Here is a 21,179-nt window from a genome sequence, read left to right as displayed (position 1 = left end):
AATTTCACCCTCCAATTTAATGAACCCTGCCATATCGCTGATCCAGGATTCCACGCTTGGGGGGCCTCGCATCTTTCCACTGAAGGAGAATCCTTCGCCGGGCTACCAGGGATGCAAAGGCCAGAATTCCGGCCTCTTTCGCCTCCTGCACTCCCGGCTCCTCTGCCACCCCAAATATTGCGAGCTCCCAGCCCGGTCTGACCCTGGATCCTACCACCCTCGACACCGTCCGCGCTACGCCCTTCCAAAATTCCCCCAGAGCTGGGCATGCCCAGAACATATCGGTGTGATTTGCTGGGCTCCCTGAGCACCTAACACACCTGTCCTCACCCCCAAAGAACCGGCTCATCCTTGTCACTGTCATGTGTGCCCTGTGCAGCACCTTAAACTGTATGTGGCTGAGCCTTGTGCACGAAGAGGAAGGATTCACCCACCCTCGCATCTGCCCATGTCCCCTCTTCGATCTCCTCTCCCAACTCCTCCTCCCACTTACCTTTCAACTCTGCCACTGAGGCCTCCTCCTCCTCCTGCATCACCTGGTAAGTTTCCGAGATCTTCCCCACTCCCACCCACCCCTCCGAGAGCACCCTGTCCTGTACTGTGTGTGGCAGTAGCCGCGGGAATTCCACCGTCTGGCAAATGCCCTTACCTGTAAGTACCTGAAGGTGTTCCCCGGGGGGAGCCCGTATTTCTCCTCCACCTCACCCAAGTCGCGAACTTCCCGTCCACAAACAGGTCGCCCAACTTTCGTATCCCTGCCCTGTGCCACCCCGAAAACCCTCCACCTGTTCTTCCTGGGGCGAACCGGTGGTTCCCCCGTAATGGAGTCCACGCCGAGGCCCCAACTTCCCCCCTATGCCGCCTCCACTGCCCCCAAATTTTGAGGGCCACCACCACCACTGGGCTCGTGGTATACCTCCGTGGAGGGAGCGGCAGCGATGCCGTTGCCAGCACCCCCAGACTCGTACCCACACAGTACGCCGTCTCCAGCCTCTTCCATGCAGCCCCCTCCCCCTCCATCACCCACTTGCGCACGATTGTCGCATTGGCGGCCCAGTAGTACCCACAGAGGTTGGGCAGCGCCCGCCCCCCCCCTATCTCTACTCCGCTCCAGGAACACCCTTCTCACCCTCGGAGTCCCTCACGCCCACACAAACACCATTATACTCCTGTTAACCTGCCTGAAAAAAGCCTTCGGGATAAACCCGGGGAGGCACTGGAACAGGAACAAAAACCTTGGGAGCACCGTCATTTTGATTGACTGCACCCTACCCGCCAAGGACAGCGGCAACGCATCCCACCTCTTGAACTCCTCCTTCATTTGCTCCACCAGCCTTGTAAAGTTAAGCCTATGCAGGGCCCCCCAGCTCCTGGCCACCTGGACCCCCAAATATATGAAGCTCCTCTCCGCCCTTTTTAGTGGGAGCTCGCCAATCCCCCTCTCCTGGTCCCCTAGCTGAACTATGAACAGCTCGCTCTTCTCCATATTGAGCTTGTACCCTGAAAAGTCCCCTAATTCCCTAAGGATCCTCATTACCTCCGGCATTCCCCCCACCGGGTCCGCCACATATAGCAGCAGGTCGGCCGCATAAAGCGACACCCTATGCTCCTTCCCACCCCACACCAACCCCCTCCAGTTCCTCGACTCTCTCAGTGCCATAGCCAGGGGTTCAATCGCCAGTGTGAAGAGCAGGGGGGACACAGGACACCCCTGTCTCGTCCCTCGGTGCAACTGAAAGTACTCGGACCTCCTCCTATTTGTGGCCACAGTCGCCATCGGGACCTCCTACAACAGCCTAACCCACCTGAAAAACTCCTCCCCGAACCTCTTCAGCACCTCCCACAGGTACCCCCACACTACCCTATCAAAGGCTTTCTCAGCGTCCATCGCCACCACTATCTCCGCCTCCCCCTCCCTTGCCGGCATCATGATAACGTTCAAAAGCCTCCGCACATTCGCGTTCAACTGTCTCCCCTTCACAAACCACGTCTGGTCTTCATGGATGATCTGCGGCACACAATCCTCAATCCTCGTGACTAAGACCTTCGCCAGCACCTTGGCATCTACATTTAGCAAGGAAATCGGTCTGTAAGACCCACATTGCAGGGGATCCTTGTCCCGCTTCAGGATCAAAGAGATCAGTGCCCGGGACATCGTCGGGAGTAAACCCCCCCCCCCCTTGCCTCATTGAAGGTCCTAACTAATAGCGGGCCCAACAGGTCCATATATTTTTTATAGAACTCAACCGGGAAACCATCCGGCCTGCATGCTTCCTATCCCTTTGATCAGCTCCTCCAGCCCAATCGGGGCCCCCAGTCCCGCCACCAGTCCCTCTTCCACCTTTGGAAACCTCAATTGGTCCAGGAAACGGCCTATCCCTCCCTCCCTCCCGTGGGGGCTCGGATCGGTACAATTCCTCGTAGAAGTCCCTGAAGACCCCATTGATGCCAACCCCACTCCGCACCACGCTCCCTCCCCTGTCCTTAACTCCCCCAATCTCCCTAGCTGCGTCCCGCTTCCGAAGCTGATGCGCCAGCATCCGGCTTGCCTTTTCCCCATACTTGTAGACCACCCCCTGGGCCTTCCTCCACTGCACCGCCGCCTTCCTGGTGGTCACCAGGTCGAATTCGGCCTGGAGGCTGCGCCTCTTCCTCAACAATCCTTCCTCATGCTCTTCCGCATACCTCCTGTCTGCCCTCACCATCTCCCCCACTCCCCCCCGCTCTCTCCGCTCCTTGTGGGCACTAATGGAGATCAGCTCTCCCCTCACCACCGCCTTCAGTGCCTCCCAGACCATCCCCACTCGGACCTCCCCGTTGTCGTTGGTCTCCAAGTACCTCTCTATACTTCCTCTGACCTGCTCGCTCACCTCCTCGTCCGCCAACAGCCCCACCTCCAAGCGCCACAGCGGGCGCTGGTCCCTCTCCTCCCCCATCTCCAAGTCCACCCAATGCGGGGCGTGGTCCGAAATGGCTATTGCCGAATACTTGGTATCCTCTACTCTCGCTATCAGCGCCCTACTCAAAATGAAAAAGTCGATTCGAGAATAAGCCTTGTGGACATGAGAAGAATGAAAATTCCCTAGCCCCTGGCCTTGCAAATCTCCAAGGGTCCACCCCTCCCATTTGGTCCATAAATCCCCTCAACACTCTAGCTGCCGCTGGCTTCCTACCCGTCCTAGACCTGGAGCGATCCAGTGCCGGATCCAACACCGTGTTAAAGTCTTCCCCCCATTATCAGGCCCCCCCACTTCCAAGTCTGGGATCCGACCCAACATACGCCACATAAAACCCGCATCGTCCCAGTTCGGAGCATACACATTGACCAGTGCCACCCTCTCTCCCTGCAACTAACCACTTACCATTATGTACCTACCGCCATTATCTGCCACAATGCTCGACGCCTCGAATAACACCTCCTTTCCCACCAAGATCGCCACCCGTCGATTTTTGGCATCTAGCCCCGAGTGAAACACCTGACCTACCCACCCTTTCCTCAGTCTTACCTGGTCTGCCACTTCAGGTGTGTCTCCTGGAGCATAACCACATCCGCCTTGAGCCCCTTCAGGTGCGCGAACATGCGGGCCCGCTTAACCGGCCCATTCAGTCCCCTTACATTCCAGGTCATCAGCCGGATCAGGGGGCTACCCGCCCCCCTCCCCCGCCGACTAGCCATGACCCCCTCCTCGGCCAGCCACGCGCCCGCACCCCACATCCGGCCCGTTCCCCACAGCGGCATACCCCCGTCTCGACCCCCCCCCCCCCCACATTTGCTCCAGCTCCTCCTTGCAATCCTCGCTTCCCCCCCCCCCCCCCCCCCCCCCCAAGTCTTCGGCGCGGGAAAAGAGCCCGCATTCTCCACCTACCAGGCACCGCCACCAACTAAAACAGTGCCCAACCCGCCCCATCCACCCTCCCCAACCCGAAAGAGAAAAACACAGAAAAAAAGAAACCCAAAACAATGCAAAGGCCCCCCCCCCCCCCCCCCCCCCCCCCAAACCAAAAATAGGCATAACATATCCACCGTAGTCCCCAATCGCCCATCCCGACCCTCACTCTGTGTCCAGCCTCTTGGCCTGAACAAAGGCCCACGCCTCCTCCGGAGACTCAAAATAATGGTGCCGGCCCTTGTAGGTAACCCACAGTCACGCCGGCTGCAACATGCCAAACTTCACCCCCTTCCTGTGCAGCACCGCCTTCGCTCGATTGTACCCGGCCCCCCGCTTCGCCACCTCCGCACTCCAGTCCTGATATATCCGAACCTCCGCGTTCTCCCACCTGCTGCTCCTCTCCTTGGCCCACCTGAGCACACACTCACGATCGACGAACCGATGGAACCGCACCAGCACCGCCCGCGGAGGCTCGTTAGCCTTGGGCCTCCTCACCATCACTCTATGGACCTCTTCCAGCTCCAAGGGTCCCTGGAAGGACCCCGCTCCCATCAGCGAGTTCAACATGGTGACCACATAGGCCCCCACGTCCGGCCTCTCCAGCCCCTCCGGGCGGTCCAGAATCCGCAGATTCTTCTGCCTCGACCAAATTCTCCATCTCCTCGAACCACTCCTGCCATTTCTTGTGGAGCGCCTCCACCTTTACCGCCAGGCCTAAGATCTCGTCCTCATTGTCAGAGATCTTTTGTCGAGCCTCTCGGATCGCCACCCCCTGGGCCGTCTGTGTCTCCAGCAGCTTATCAATAGAAGCCTTCATCGGCTCTAGCAGGTCTGTTTTAATCTCTCTGAGGCAGCGCTGGATACCCTCCTGTTGCTCCTCCGCCCACTGCCTCCACGCTGCCTGGTCTCCGCCCGCCGCCATTTTGTCCCTCTTCCCTCCCTTCTTCTGGTCCACCACCACCTTTTTTGTCGCCCGGCTCCTAGTCGAAGCCATATACTGACGGGGAGCTATTATTAACTCCTTCCCACACCTGGAAACGTCGAAAAAGTGCCCTTGGGGGCCCTGAAAAGAGCCCAAAAGTCCGTTTTTGCAGGAGCCGCCGAATGTGTGACTTAGCTCCGCATAACCAGAAGTCTCGAGAGGGAATCCTTTTGGCAGTGTTCGCTTCACCAATCTGCCCCAAAAAGTCTGTGGAAACTCCTGAAAAAGGTCTGAGAGTCCGTTCCAGATGGGAGCTGCCGGATGCGCGACCTCCTCCTCCATGGCCGCCACCAGAAGCCTCGTCCCCACTTCTTCAATGGCCTTCGTAGATCTTTTCACAGTTGTTCCCTCTGCTGCTAGAATTCACCTTTAATAACGGCCCTCAAGTCAGCTTGCAGCTTTAAGCTTGCCCTTCCCCCGCCTGCATGCTGGAAGAGGCTCTGTTTATCATGCAGTTAAAGCCAAATCTTTTACTGTTTCTGCCAGGTCTGATAACCAAGAGACATACCATTCCTGGGGGACACTGTCGGGGGAATGTTGCAGTCTTCTTCCCACACCGGGAAATGTCAAACAAATGCCGTGGGGTCCCTGTAAAGAGTCCAAAAGTCCGTTCCAAGTGGGAGCTACCAAACATGCGACCTATCTCTGCATAGCCGCACCCGGAAGTCGTATAATGAGTGTTAATGAACAAAGGTTTTGTTTTGAAATGTGGAAGTGAAATATATTGTTGCTTTATAATAGTACAAGAACTTTGCTTACCCATTTTGCAGAGCTAGTTTGTAACCTTGAACATTGCTGCCAGAAGCAAATGGCTAAATCGGGTGCTTCATTGGCCATTTATAAATGAAAATTGGAGCAGGCTAGGTTTATTACATTTGTTTTTTTTCTAAATGTGTAAATACAACAAGATATTTCAAGGAAAAATTGCAGATTTACATTGGCAGCGATAGGATTGAATCCTTGTGCCATATGTAGTTTTATAAATACAGTGAAATCTTTAACGATGAGCCTGCCAGATGTGCATTCAGTATTCAGGACTCTGAACTATTATGGAATGGTCTAGTTTTCAAGTGAAGCAAACAGAGAAAGTAATCTAAAGGTGAGCTGTGGATAAGAAACCATGCCTGTAATATTGCACTGTTTGCCTGAGCTGGGGTTTATTCTGTTTGATTTTGTTTACTTTGCAGACTTGCCTTTGACAGCACCCGTACCTTTGGAAGCAACTCTTTCTAGTTAACTGTGCACTTAAGCATCCTTGAGGGCCCTGTGTTTGATCTAGCGCACACTGATGGGTAGAAAGTGGCTGTAAGGTTAATCAGCGTGACGGTCTCATTCTGCTATTCATGGACTTGGGTCTAAAGCATTAAATCCTACCAAATTTGGTACAAGTTTGAGAGTGCCACTCAAACAGGGCACACAATAAAAATCTTTATTATTGTCACAAGTAGGCTTACATAAACACTGCAATGAAGTTACTGTGAAAATACCCTAGTTGCCACATTCTGGCACCTGTTCGGGTACACAGAGGAGAATTCAGAATGTCCAAATTACCTAACAAGCACATTTTTCGGGACTTGTGTGAGGAAACCCACACAGACATGGGGAGAACGTGCTGACTCCACACGGACAGTGACCCAAGCGAGAATCGAACCTGGGACCCTGGTACTGTGAAGCAACAGTGCTAACCATTGTGCTACCAATTGCAAAAGATTGGAGTAGAGTCGAGAAAGTGTTCCTCTGCAGTCTTATCCGTGCACTTCTAATATTGCTGTCCAGTATGTATTTTCCTCTTACTCTAATTTTCAAGATTTGTATAGCCACAGTTGGCTTAGTTAATTTCTAAATCTGTGAATTATTTTATTGCTGAATTAGCCCTGCAGTATAACTGGAATGGATTGTCCAGTAAGTGCACAAATGCAGGTGATTTTGTCACATATACCAACTGTATCAGGAGTTCAGCCATATTTGAATATCATCATAGCAAAGAAAGAACTTACATTTATATAGTACTTTTCATGACCTCAACACATCCCGTGTCTTACAACCAATGAAGCACTTTTGGATATTAATCACTGTTGTAATGTATTGAAAGTAAAAAGCACAAATCAGCTGCTAGAATTCTAGATGTAGGTAAGGCTGATTTTATTGAAATGAGACAGAGGCTGTCCACAGTAAACTGAACATCTGCTAATGGGTAAAACAAGTGAAGAACAGTGGAAGATGTTTAAAGAAGCATTTAACCCAATACAGAACCAGTTTATACTCCTGAGAGGAAAAAGCTCCAATTCACAGAAAAAACAGCCATGGCAACTAAAGAGATAAGAATCAGCGTAAAACTAAAAGAAAGGGCTTACAAAAATGCAAAGAACAGCATAGAACCGCCTGAATGGGAAAGAGCCAAAGACCAAAAAAGGACCCAAGAAAGGGATTATGAAAGGAAATTTGCAAGGAACATGAAAATCAATATGAAGTTTTATAGTTACATAAAGAGAAAGCAGGCTATTAGGAGCTATTTGGCCCGCTCAAGATTGAAAGTGAGGACATTGTCAATGACTATAGAGAAATGGCAGACCTGTTGAACTAGAAAAGGAGGATAGCTTGCCGGAAGTCCCAAAGGCATGAATAGTGGATTGGAGATGGGGACTAAATAACATTGATACAAGTAAAACATTGATAATGAGAAAATTAATGGAACTAAAGAGTGACAAATCCCAACGTCCTGATGGTCTCCATCCAAGGATTAAAGGAAGGGTGGACATTATAGATTCCCTAACTATATTCTTTCAGAGTTCCCTAGTATCAGGAGTCATCCCTCTGGATTAGAAAACTGCTCATGTCGCTCTGCTTTTTAAGAAAGGCAAAAGAGGAAAACCAGGGAATTATACACCGGTTAGCCTAACACCTGTGGTGGGGAAATTATTTTGTCTGTGACCAAGAATAGGGTAACTGAATATCACAATATTCATACCTGGCAAACCTAGTTGAATTTTTTGAAGTGGTGACTAGGTTAGTGGACAAGGGAATGCCAATGGATGTCATTTTATATGTACTTCCAGAGGCATTTGAAAAAGTCATATAGATGAGGCTAGTAACTAAGGTAGACACCCATGGACTTGAGGGCAAATTACTGGCTGGGAATTTTGTTGAGTTCCAGATAGCAGAAAGTGGAGATAATGGGTAGGTACTCAAGTTGGCAGGATGTGACTATTGGTATCCCACAGGGATGTGTTAGGGCTTCAGTTGTTCACATTATTCATTAACAACTTGGATAATGACATAGAAAGTTATTTATGTAAAATTGCTGTTGACACAAAGTTGGGTGGCATTGTCGACTGTAGATGCTAGCATAAAATTACAAAAGGATATGATGGGCTGCACAGTAGCATAGTGGTTAGCACTGTTGCTTCACAGCTCCAGGGTCCCAGGTTCAATTCCCAGCTTGGGTCACTGTTTGTGTGTAGTCTACACGTTCTCCCTGTGTCTGCGTGGGTTTCTTCCGGGTGCTCCGGTTTCCTGCCACAAGTCCCGAAAGACATGCTGTTCGGTAATTTGGACATTCTGAATTCTCCCTCTGTGTACCGAACAGGCGCCGGAGTGTGGCGACTCGGGGCTATTCACAGTAACTTCATTGCAGTGTTAATGTAAGCCTACTTGTGACAATAAAAGACTAGGTGAATGGGCAAAACTGTGGCAGATGGATTTCAATGTAAGCAAGTATGAGGTTATATATTTTGGATCAAAAAGGGATAGATCAGTGTACTTTCTAAAATGGTATGAAGCTAAACTCAATGGTTTCCAAAGAGACCTGAAGATTTAGGTGCATAGATCTTTCAAATGCCACGAACATGTGCAGAAAGTAATCAAGAATGCTGGCCTTTATATCTAGAGGACCAGAGTATAAAGACGCAGATGTTATGCTGCAGCTTTACAAAACCCTGGTTTGACTCCACTTGGAATACTGTGAGCATATCTGGGCACCAGCACCGTAGGAAGGATATTTTGGCCTTGGAGGGATGCAATGTAAGTTTACAAGAATGGACTTCGGGGGTTAGGTTACGAGGAGAGATTATATAAATTAGGCCAGTTTTCTCTAGAATTTAGAAGATTAAGGGGTATACTGATCATAGTTTTCAGTGTATTAACAGGAAAAGACAGGGTAGATAACTGGGTGGGATTACTGGGTTATGGGGATAGGGTGGAGGTGTTGACCTTGGGTAGGGTGCTCTTTCCAAGAGCCAGTGCAGACTCGATGGGCCGAATGGCCTCCTTCTGCACTGTAAATTCTATGATAATCTATGATAATCTATGATAACTATTTCCACTGGTTGCAGATTCTAGAACTAGTCTAAAAATTAGGGCCAGACCATTTAAGAGAGTTTGTTGAGAAGTATTTTTTTTTTAAATTCCAATTAAGGGACAATTTAGCATGGCCAATCCACCTACCATGCACATCTTTGGGTTGTGGGGGTGAAACCCACGCAAACACGGGGAGAATGTGCAAACTCCACACGGGACGGGATCAAACCCGGGTCCTTGGTGCCATGAGGCGGAAGTGCTAATCACTCCACAGCCGTGCCGCCCCATTAGGAAGCACTTTTACATATAAAGGGTGGTAGAGGTTTGGAATCCTCTTCCATAAACGGCAATTGATGCTACTTCAGTTGTTAATTTTAAATCTGAGATAAGAAGGTTTTTGTTAAGCAAAGGTGTTAAGGGATATGGGCCAAAGGCAGGTATATGGAATTGGGTCACAGATTTGCTTGGGTCACAGATTAGCCATCATCTCATTGAATGGCCTGTTCCTGTTCTATGTTCCTAAGCTCCCTGAAACATAGCAGCCAATTTGTGCTCAGCAAATTCCTGCAATTAGATAACTTGACTAAGGTGATAAATATTGGCCAGGGCACAGGGAGATGTTCCTGTTTCTTCGAATGGTGTAATGAGATCATTGACTCCCAACTGAGAGGACTGACGGGGCCTGCGTTTAATATCTCATCTGAAATTTGGCACATCTGCCAGTGCAGTGCCCCATCGCCTGATGAGTGTTTATCCAACATGCATTACTATGTGCTTAAAAAAAGTCTTCCCAATTATCGTGCCTTCAATAAGCTGGCACTGAAAGATATAAGAGCCCCTGTTCAATACGTTATTGTCAACAAATCCTACATGCCTTAGTAACTTGCTGGATGAATAGGCCACCCACCATTATCTGAGAATAGTCTCTCGTGAAAGTGCTTGAAAGGGCCTATGGCTGAGCTGTTGTCATGGAGCAAACAAAGGTACAAAGCAAGGTCGATTTTATAGAAACATCTGTAGCAATATGGTAGTGGTCGTTTAGTGTAGTGAATTGTCCCAATAAAGGTTGTCAATTGTGCAGAGGCTGTTAGCAAGCCTGTTGAAGAATGCAATAACTTGTTTCTTCGCTATCCTTTCTTCTGTGCCGAACCGTACTATAGTTAACTGCAGCCTTTTTTTGAGTGGAACTGTGATTTATATTGATTTGGTTAGCAGGCAGTGAACTGTCTACCCTGACAAAAGGACAAAAACACAATCTCGTCTCATGATTGTTTTAAGCTTCCTCGATGGCATCGTATTGTAATCTTGGGTGCCATATTGCTGTTAAACCGATTTACTCGGCCCAGCCGTTGGCACCAGAGCAGGATGTTGCAAAACTTTAAAGTTGCTGCACTTTAATTTATATGAAATCTAAAACTCCTGTTTTCTTCCTCCTCTTCATAAAAGAGAGCTCTGGGTGAGCACGGTGGCACAGTAGTTAGCACTGCTGCCTACGGGGCTGAGGATCCAAGTTCGATCCCGGCCTTGGGTCACTGTCTGTGTGGAGTTTGCACATTCTCCCGTGCCTGCATTGGTTTCACCCCCAGGATCTAAAGGTGTGCAGGTTAGGTGGATTGGCCACGCTAAATTGCCCCTTAATTGGAAAAATATAATTGGGTACTCTAAATTTATAAAAAATAAATAAATAAACGAGAGCTGAGATCCGTCTTCCCTCTTCCCCCAAAGTTGTTGGTAAATACACCTGTATGGTGCCAAATCCTAGACATTAGGAAGTGGAGAGATGTAAATAGCTGGCTTCAGTGTGTGTCAGCTAGGAAGAGGAAAAAGCTATTCTGGGTTCTTGTTCCACACTGCAAGTTCACACAAGAATAATGTTCCCCAGGAAAGCCAAGGAAGGAATTTATTAAAAAAAAGAAGAAATTTCGACTACCCAATTTACTATTTATAATTAAGGGTCAATTTAGCGTGGCCAATCCACCTACCCTGCTTATCTTTGGGTTGTGGGGGTGAAACCCACGCAAACACGGGGAGAATTTGCAAACTCCATGTGGACAGTGACCCAGGGCCGTGATCAAACCGGGGACCTGGGCGCCGTGTGGTAGCAGTGCTAACCACTGTGCCACCGTGCCGCCACAAAGGAAGGAAAATTGATAATTGCGTGAACTTTGTCTTGTGATTAGAAAGAAAGGTTTTCTTAACCTTAGTGACTAGTTTTTGGTTGCGATTTTTGCAGGGAGCCTAAAACAAAACTTAAATAATTTGCAACCATTTGTGTTTTTTTAATAGCTATAATTAAAATCATTTTTTCAGGCACATTTCTCTAGACCAGTTTGCACATTGGTTTACTACTATGCTAATGAATGGGCCTTCTGATAGCGGAGGCTCAATGGCACCCTCTGGTGGCTAAGATTGGAATTTTACAAGCTCTCTTGGCAATGTGTCACATACGCTATCTGAGGTAGATGATGGACTGCATTGCGTGTAAGTCTCGATTGATCTTCAAATGCTCATAAACTGGAGCCCACAACAGATCCCAGGATGATGCAACAGCACCTGCAGCAAATGAGCTGTAGGTCAGGTTATATTCTTAGCAGTGTATTTCCCCGAATATTTCTGTAACCTTATTGGACCTCCAGGGAGAGTTCAGAATTTTAGGAAATGGGGGTGCTCAATCCACACTGTTCTTGTTTTATAAATTTAGAGTACCCAGTTAATTTTTTCCAATTAAGGGGCAATTTAGCGTGGCCAATCCACCTAGCCTGCCCATCTTTTGGGTTGTGGGGGTGAAACCCATGCAAACACGGTAATCCACACTGTTCTGACAACCCTGAACAATGGATGGTGCTGACAGTGTCAGTCTTCTTGCAATTGCCTGAAGATGCGAGAGGATTTGAGTACAAGAGCAGGGATATCTTGTTGCAATTATACAGGGCCTTGGTGAGGCCACAGCTGGAATATTGTGTGCAGTCTTGGTCTCCTTATCGGTGGAAGGATGCTTTTTCTCTAGAGGGAGTGCAGCGAAGTGAAGGTTTACCATACTGATTCCACGGATGGCGGGACTGATGTATGAGGAGTGATTGAATCAGTTAGGATTGTCTTTGTTGGCCATCAGAAGAATGAGGGAGGGGTGGGGATCTCATAGAAACCTATAAAATTCTAATGGGGTGGATGCGAGAAGGATGTTCTTGATAGTGGGTATGTTCAGAACCAGGGGTCACAGTCTAAGGATACGGGGTAGACCATTTAGGACAGAGATGAGAAATTTCTTCACCCAGAGAGTGGCGAGCCTGTGGAATTTGTCACCACAGGAAATAGTTGAGGCCAAAACATTGTATGTTTTCAAGAAGCAGTTAGATATAGCACTTAAGGCAAAGTGGATCAAAGGATATAGGGGGTTACGCAATTGAATTGGATGATCAGCCATGATAACGAATGGTGAGTGGGCCTGAAGGGACGGACGGCCTTCTCCTATTTTCTATGTTTCTATGATTGCCCTATAAAGAATTTCAAGCCCCAAAGTGGCAGTATCCAGCTAGTTTTCCAAGTCCTGTTTGCAGCTTCTCCCTCCTACATGAAAGAACCACTATATAGCACAGGTAGCCGAATATATGGTCGCTGCTTCCAGTTCTGCTGCTCTAACTCACGATAGTACTGAAGTGGTTGTGGTTTGCTTGAGTTGTGTCCTGTTGTTAATCATTGCAGACCATTCACTGGAGTTTTCACATTCTATGTGTTTCGCCTCACCCACCTCGAGTACAGCAAATTTCAGATTCTCACCACTGCCAGCGCCCACATTTTTTGACATTTTTTCTAAAGTAAGGTGTGTCATGTGAGAGTACCTTTAAGAAATGGGTGTTTATAAATGGGTGTGTATATAAGTATCTGTAGTGAGAGCACCTTGAAGAAATGGGTGTTTATTACTGCAGTGATGTCAGAGTGGGTGGAGCTGGGCTGTCTATCAGCTTTTTACTTCTGTTTTAGGCTGTCTGCTGCAGGGTGTGTTTTTAGTTTCGTTTTCAGAGCTGGATAGCTGCAGTCACAGCCAGAAGGTGTATGAATCTCTCTCTGTAATCTAAAGACTGTAAATCGATCCTGGTGATTTAAAACTAATAACAGTAGTGACTTTAACCTGGTGTGCTTCTGGTAAAAGGTGTTTTAAATCGTATGGATGTTTAAAGGAAAGCTTAAAGGATTACTTAGTGTTGTAGTCTTTGGGGGTTGTATTTGAATTAATGGTTGCTAAGATTTTCACTATGTTTTAAAAAGGTTAACTCGAGTTCATACAATAAACATTGTTTTGTTTAAAAAAATACTTATCCATATCTGCTGTACCACACCTGTAGAATGGGCCATGTGCTCCCCATACCACAATCTATTAAAAGTTGTGGCCCAGGTGAACTCCATGATACACTTTGGGGTTCTCTAAACCCTGGCCCATAATAGGTGCCCAAAACTGAGGGGTGCCAGGAGCAGTAGCAGGCGTATTCAATGCCGACCTAATGAAGCAATAGCACAGGACCGCATGCATGGAAAGCAGCACCATGAACAAAGAACAGTACAGCACAGGAACAGGCCCTTCGGCCCTCCAAGCCGGCGCGATCACGTGTCCTATCTAGACCAACCGCCTGTATCCTTCTATACCATGTCTGTTCATGTGCCTAACTAGACAAGCCTTAAAGTTTGCTAACGTATCTGCCTCAACCACCTCATTTGGCAGTGCATTTGAGGCCACCACCACCACCCTCTGAGCAAAAAACTCCCCCGCACATCTCCACTGATCCTATCACCCCTCACCTTGAACTTGTGCCCCTTTGTAATTGTCATTTCCGCCCTGGGAAAAAGCCTCCAACTCTTCACACTGTACCCCTAATAATTTTATACACTTCTATCAGGTCGCTCCTCAGCCTCCTTCTCTCTGGGGAGAACAATCCCAGTTTATTCAATCTCTCCTCATAGCTAAACAATTCTAGTTTATTCAATCTAGACAGAGCTAAGTGTTCCTAAAATCAAAGGATCCAATCAAAGTTCAGAATCTGTACATTTAGTTGTTAATGACGAGACATTGGAGGAGGAGGCTCCAAAAACATCCTCATCCTCAACGATGGGGGAGCCGAGCATATCAGGGCAAAAGATGAGGCTGAAGCATTTGCGACCACCTTCAACCAGAAATATCATGTAAGTAATCCATCTCGGCCTCCTCCTGAGGTCTCCCAAAATCGTAGATGCCAGCCAATGGTCAGGGGTCGTCCCTGGGCTGGGAGGGTGAGGGGCTTGGCATTTGTGGAGCATACAAGCCATCCTCTAATATTGTGTATACCCAGAACGGGAACTGCAGCTGCTGCCTGTCTGTCCTACCAATCACTTGCAGGACAAAGCCCTGTTTTTGGTTATATGTTGACGGTAACTTTAACTCCTTTTAACTGTGAGCAGCCCCTCGCTGCACAGCTGCAGGCTATTGCTAATACGGAATTGGCATTATTAGTTACGCTCTCAAGTGCATTTTCAATGGGTACACGTGCCGTGTCTCAGATGAGTGTTATTGCCGAATGTTTCAATCAAACTGTGAGGCCGAGACACTTTGCCTGAACCCTGGAGGCATAGGCACCACACACGTAGCCGCCAACAGGCAGACTTTCAGGAGCTGGGCTTCAGCACTGGGGATATCCTCACAACCTGAGGATGGATATGTCTGGGTCAGGGTACCTGAGTACCCTAACTCCCTAATGTTGCCTGCAGTGGTTTGCGCTCTAGGAACTCCTGCTATGCCGAGGATAATCGTGCAGTGTGAACTTTTCTAGCACAACTGGCTTGCTGGATGGCACTTGAGAGAAGGCTGGGCATATAAGGGTGGAGAAGGCTTGTGAGATTTGAGGGTCCCGGGGTGGAAGTCCTAACTTTTAAAAATAAATTTAGAGTATTCAATTCATTTTTGTTCCAATTAAGGGGCAATTTAGCGTGGCCAATCCACCTACCCCACACATCTTTGGGTTGTGGGGGCGAAACCCACGCAAACATGGGGAGAATGTGCAAACTCCACATGGACAGTGACCCAGAACTGGGATTGAACCTGGGACCTCGGTGCCGTGAATGCAAGTCCTAACTGATTGTTAATCTCTCTTTCTCCAATTCCTGACAGGTACCAAAATGGATGACGTCGTTGACCTTGCAGTGGCAGCCCTCACGGTGCTGGGGGCAGCCCAGGCGGCCAGCCGCTGTAGAAGTCAGCTGTGTCAACGTAGGCTGGAGGTGGCACACCATGCAATAATAATAATTGCTTATTGTCACAAGTAGGCTTCAATGAAGTTACTGTGAAAAGCCCCTAATCGCCTCATTCCAGCGCCTCTTCGGGGAGGCTGGTACGGGAATTGAACCCGTGCTGCTGGCCTTGTTCTGCAATACAAGCCAGCTGTTTAGCCCACTGTGCTAAACCAGCCCTTGTGTAGGGGGCCATCGCACGCCCTGCAGACCCGGCTGCCCATCAGGCTGAGGAGGGAGCCAGAGGCTGGCACCAGCGAAGGCCCAAGATGTATAAGCATTGTTGGTCGTACAAGGAGATGAAGGTCAGCCTGTGCTGCAGGAGACTCCGTTTCAACTAGGAGACCGTACAGCACCTGTGCCATGTCCTAACAGACTTGCCACCCCATGAAGGAGGAGAACACCAGTTCCTGGTGGCTGTGAAGGTCACCGCAGCCCTGAACTTTTATGCAATGCGTTCATTCCAGGGCTCGAGCAGGGACCTGTGCGGCATTGCCAAGCTACAGCCCTTTTGTGCATCCGTGAGGCCACAGATGCCCTACTACATTAACTTTGGCTGGACCAAGCTTCTCAAGATGCCCGGGCAGCAGGATTCGCCGCCATCACCAGGGTGCCCCAGGTCCAGGGGGTTATAGATGGCACATATGTCACCTTGGGTGGGCATCAGGAAGTGCCCTTCTTAAACAGAACGGGCTTCCACTCCCTGAATGTTCGCATTGTGTGCGACCATGTGTGACCAGCGGCTCCAGCTCATGCACATGTATCTGCACACTTCTCACCAAGTGTGCATGACGGCTACATCCTGGGACATTCTTGAGATCCCGGCATCGTTGAAGATCACACCGGGATGACGGCTCTTGGGGGGTAAGGGGTACTCGCTGAACTCCTGGCTGATGATGCCAATGCGGAGGCCGGAGACCAAGGCGGAGACCCGACATACCGAGGCCCATGCTGCAACCCGCGCTGTTATCGAGCAGTGCGTCAGACTGCTGAAAATGAGGTTCCAGTGTCTGGACTACTCTGGTGGTGCACTGCAGTACGCCTCCCAGAGGGTCTCTCTCTTTGTGGTGGTCTGCAATGTTCTTCACAATCTGGCACAGCAATGGGGCGACATGATGGAGGAGGAGGAGGGACTTGTGGCTTCATCTGAGGTGGTTGAGGTGGGGCTGGACCAGGAGGACGAGCTCATGGAGGACCCGCGATGCAGCCTGAGGGTGGAGGACAGGTCGCGGTGAGGGTCCTGCATGCCCGGAGGGCCAGGGAGGTACCCATTCTCACGTGTTTCTCATAGGACCAGGCTTCAGCCTCCAGTGCTCTCACCTCTGGGATGGTGCCCGCAGGGCCATGGAGGTCTCCCTGCAATGGCGGGGCCTGGAGTGAGCTCCAGTCCGTCTGCACCATCTGGCTTTGCCAGGCCTGGTGGCTCCCCGTTTTCTGCACCATGGTGTTGATACCCTCAGTGATGCTCCTAAGTGACTGGGACATGCTTCGCAATGCCGCGGCAATGTCCATCTGCATCTGGGACTTGTCCCTCACCAAGTGGGACATGATGTTGAGGCCCTCAGCCTTGGTCGTCACAAACTGAGTCACGCCTTGGACACCCCACCACTCAAGGTACTGACATCATGTTCCAGGTTTTCCGCTGCGGTCGCCACTCTAGCAGTGTTGGCCTTGGTGCCATGTGTTGCTGACGGCATCTTCTCTGCCTGTAGCCTTTGGGACAACTCCGATTGGCTATGCACTCACCGGAGTGTCACTGACATTGGGTTTGTGGGGGGGGGGCTGGTGGCAGATGGCCCGGCCCCATCGGGTGGCTATCCTGTGGGGGACTGGATATGTCATCGGTGATACGGAAGGATCATTTTGTCTGCCTTGAACAACTCATTTGAGACAGGTCACCTGTGTTAAAGGGCAGTGAATCCTTACCGCTGTGGCGCAGGCCAATCCTGTTGTCGGTGACAGCTCTCTCCTCTAACAACCCCGCAATCCCCTGGGTCCGTTTCTCTTAGGGGGTGAGGGCTCTGATGATTGGAACTCCTCCACCCGCCTGGGCCCTTTCATCTATTATGATCTAAATTCTCCTGCGGGGACAGAAAGGGGGCATTGTGAGCCACGCGCTTGATGCTTCCGGGAGAGGGGAGGGTCTACAGCAGGTGGCATGTGTGGGAACTGTACCTCGATATGGAGGGGTAATGCTGGTGGAAGCCATGGTGTGCCAGGGCACAAGCGCAATGATGTGGGGAGGGTGTGAGGTGCCAGCTGCTGCTGCTGACTTGTTTGGGGGAGGGGTTGGAGGTCAGGGGGGTGCCAGGCAGAACTGATGCCAGGGGGCCGGTGTTCACTTAACCCTTGCAGCTCAACAGGGGTTGTTAGTCTTCTTCCTGCACTGTATGGCGGTCCTCGTGGTCATGCTGCCCGAACTGACAGTCGTTGCTACTGCCTCCTAGGCATCTATGGTAGCCCTGCTCCTGGTCCCCTGCCCCTTGGGGGAGCAGGGTTTCCCTTCTCACCTCCATGGCATCTAGAAACCTGGCCAAGTCGGCATCCCCAAAGTGTGTAGCAGGTCTTCTTGGTGCCCTGTTTGTGTGTTGACTGTGAGCGAGTTCGGAGAGCACATTTAGAAGCAGCTCCCACTTGTTAGCAGGGAGCTGCAGGGCGCGAGTCTGCCGAATCAGCTGGCGGGACAGCCAGTACTGGCGTGAAGCTTGAGGCTCATTTTCGGCACTAAGTGCTATTTTATACGGGCAGCTATCTCTCCGTCGCAGGAAATCGTACGAGACTCTGAACTTGTTTTGTTAAATCGCGCCCATTGTCTCCTTGCTGGAGTGTGTTTTCACAGTCACCTGTAGTATGTTGGTAACACCCCAAAAGGTTATTATGAACTTGTTTGGGTACCACTGAGCTAAACCTGTCCATAATCTCTACAAGAGTCACCTCGGCAGTATTCAGGAATGAGAACTCGGGCCATATCTACCCCCACCTTTCCCTTACCCAATCCAACGGTACAGAGGTTAGTTGAGGAATCTGTATTACCATCGCTCTTTCAGAGAAAGCTAACTGGACTGAGCTGTCGTCAAAGCTGCTGGTCACTACTTGGTCTGAATGGCACAGTTACTTGCTGCATTTGCAGATCTGACTTTCGTTGCCACCACCATTTTCTCGGAACTGGAAAGTCAAGGCAAAGGTTGCATTTATTGCTTTTTGGGAACGTGCCAAAATACCATTAAATTTATTCTTTGGCATTTTTAATGTAAGTGGTGGAATTATATGGTCATGGAAAGCAAAACTCTATGCGTGATACATATAGCTAGTCGTGTTAAACGTAACAAATATTTGTTACGTTTAGAGTTTGTATGTTGCATATGGTCGATGTTACATAAATTATCTCCATTAACAAAACAAAAATGTCTCTATTTTTATCTCTTCTCGTAACTACAGTATCTGTTTGGCTCAATTGGTAGTATCCTTGCACGAGAAGGTTGTGGGTTTAAATTCCTCTCCCGGACATGTGCACAGAATCTAGGCTTGCACTGCTGAGTAGTACTGGAGAGCTGCAGTAACGCCAATGCATTGTCCTTTGGTTGAGGATCAGCCTGCTTTCAAACATGAAAAACCCAGTGCGATGATCAAATAACGAGCAGGGCGTTCTCCTTACATCCTGACCAACATTCCGTCCTCAGCTAATGCACCACCAAAATCAGATTTGCTCTTTGTGGGCATTACTGTGTACAAATTGCGCTATTTTTCTACATAATGATGACTGCACTTGCAATATCGCAAGGAAATTATCAAACCCTAGTAAATTATATTTGGTTAATGTAGACGGTTAGTTGCTGTGAGACATGTTTTTGCACCATTGAGGGATGTCTATATTAATCACTCTTGTTCTGTTGCAGGTTTCAAAGGGGGTGAATGGTGTTGCCCAGACTCCATCGTTAGGCGCAGCTGCACCTAGTGCCAAAAAGAATAGGGAGGTCAGACCTTCACCGTCCAAAACTGTGAAGTACACTGCAACGGTGACAAAAGGAAATGTTACATACACCAAAGCCAAGAAAGAACCGGTTAAGGAAACCAAACTGAACCATGTCAATTCCAGTGTAGCTGTTAACCATACAATCTCAGGGAAAACTGAAAGCAGTAATGCAAAATCAAGAAAACAGGTGCTATCCAATGGAACATCCCATTCAAATGGTGCTGCCCTTAGCTGTGTCAAACTAAATGGAAAGATGAATGGGAAAGCATCCACTAAAGTTGAAGTCAGAGAAGTTAAGGAAGGACTGCGGACCTCCAAGAGAAGGCATGAGGAGGTCAACCATATAGTGAAACCACAGTCACCTTCAAAGAGAGTGAAAGCTAATTTGTGTACAGCAGGAGCTAAAGATAAAGCAAATACAAAAGAAAAAACTCTACCTAATGGACGAATCAAGTGTGAAACACCAGTGAAAAACAGTGAAAGACAGAGGCTTAGGAAGGCATCCTTAGGTAAGAACACCCCAAGCAAACAAGCACAGAGCAAATTGGAAAGTGCCTCCAGCGAAAATAGTTCTACCTCAGCTACAGAGTCCTCGCACAAGCCACAAGACTCTTCAGTAAAACAGGAGAAAGGCAACAAGGTTGGCATGGCACTGATTGGAGAAATTCCCATTCTCAGGCCTACCCAGAAGGAGTTTCATGACCCATTAGTTTATGTGGAATCTGTCAGAACTCAGATGGAGAAGTATGGCATGTGCCGGGTGATCCCTCCCTCTGACTGGAGGCCCGAGTGCAAATTGAATGATGAAATGCGGTTTGTGACTCAGATTCAACATGTGCATAAACTGGGTAGACGCTGGGGACCCAATGTACAACGACTAGCTTGTATCAAGAAACACCTTAGATCTCAGGGCATTACTATAGATGAGCCCCCACTCATAGGTAAGCCATCTATTATTGCACATTATGCACATCACAATGCTGTCTATTTAAAAATGTCTTTCATGTAAATATGCTATATTCTGGCTTGGATTTTCTGCTGTAGCAACGTCAAAACTGTCCGCATTTGGCCATCATTATACTGTGAATCTTGTGTTTCATTGCATGTGTGCGGACACCATAAAATCCAGAAATGGTTCTTCGCTGCGCCACAGGATTTACTGATGGCCTGCAGACATCAATCTTGAGAAGTCACTGAACTGTTAAGAATGTCCCCTGTTATGTTTTAATATCAATGTTAAAACCCCTTGAAAGAAAGTGACACTGGTGGAATTTAAAATACAGTTGGAGGATGACAAGGTAAAATCAAACACTAGTGTTTTGTGCTTAAACAAAGGCGATTACAATGGGATGAGAGAAGAACTAGCTAAGGACTGGGAGCAAAGACTTCATGGTGAAGCAGTTGAGGAACAGTGGAGAACCTTCCGAGCGATCTTTGACAGTGTTCAGAAAAGGTTCATACCGACAAAAAAGAAAGACGGTAGAAAGGGGAAAAATCGACCGTGGATATCTAAGGAGGTGAGGGAGTGTATCAAATTGAAGGAAAAAACATACAAAGTGGCAAAAATTAGTGGGAGACTAGAGGACTGGGAAGTCTTTAGGGGACAACAGAAAGCTACTAAAAAAGCCACAAAGAAGAGTAAGGTAGACTATGAAAGTAAACTGGCTCAGAACATAAAAGCAGATAGTAAAAGCTTCTACAAATATATAAGACAAAAAGAGTGGCTAAGGTAAATATTGATCCTTTGGAAGATGAGAAGGGAGATTTAATAATAGGAGACGGG

At 48.7% G+C, this 21,179-nt stretch overlaps 1 protein-coding gene across 9 annotated transcripts in view; it reads left to right on the top strand.

Annotated features, from left to right (window-relative positions):
• Positions 1-21,179, top strand: part of jarid2b (jumonji and AT-rich interaction domain containing 2b) — a 594,617-nt gene that overhangs the window by 466,082 nt on the left and 107,356 nt on the right. For all 9 annotated transcript variants that reach the window (XR_011947850.1, XM_072509615.1, XM_072509616.1 and 6 more), the window contains one exon: positions 19,320-20,337. Coding sequence is in view for 8 of the 9 variants with exons in the window: in XM_072509615.1 (XP_072365716.1) it covers positions 19,320-20,337 (1,018 nt within the window). In the remaining variant the exon portion in view is untranslated. The remainder of the gene's footprint in view (positions 1-19,319; positions 20,338-21,179) is intronic.

This window comes from Scyliorhinus torazame, chromosome 6, assembly GCF_047496885.1.
Source record: "Scyliorhinus torazame isolate Kashiwa2021f chromosome 6, sScyTor2.1, whole genome shotgun sequence".
Classification (NCBI taxonomy): domain Eukaryota; kingdom Metazoa; phylum Chordata; class Chondrichthyes; order Carcharhiniformes; family Scyliorhinidae; genus Scyliorhinus; species Scyliorhinus torazame.
This window is presented reverse-complemented; position numbering and strand designations above follow the sequence as displayed.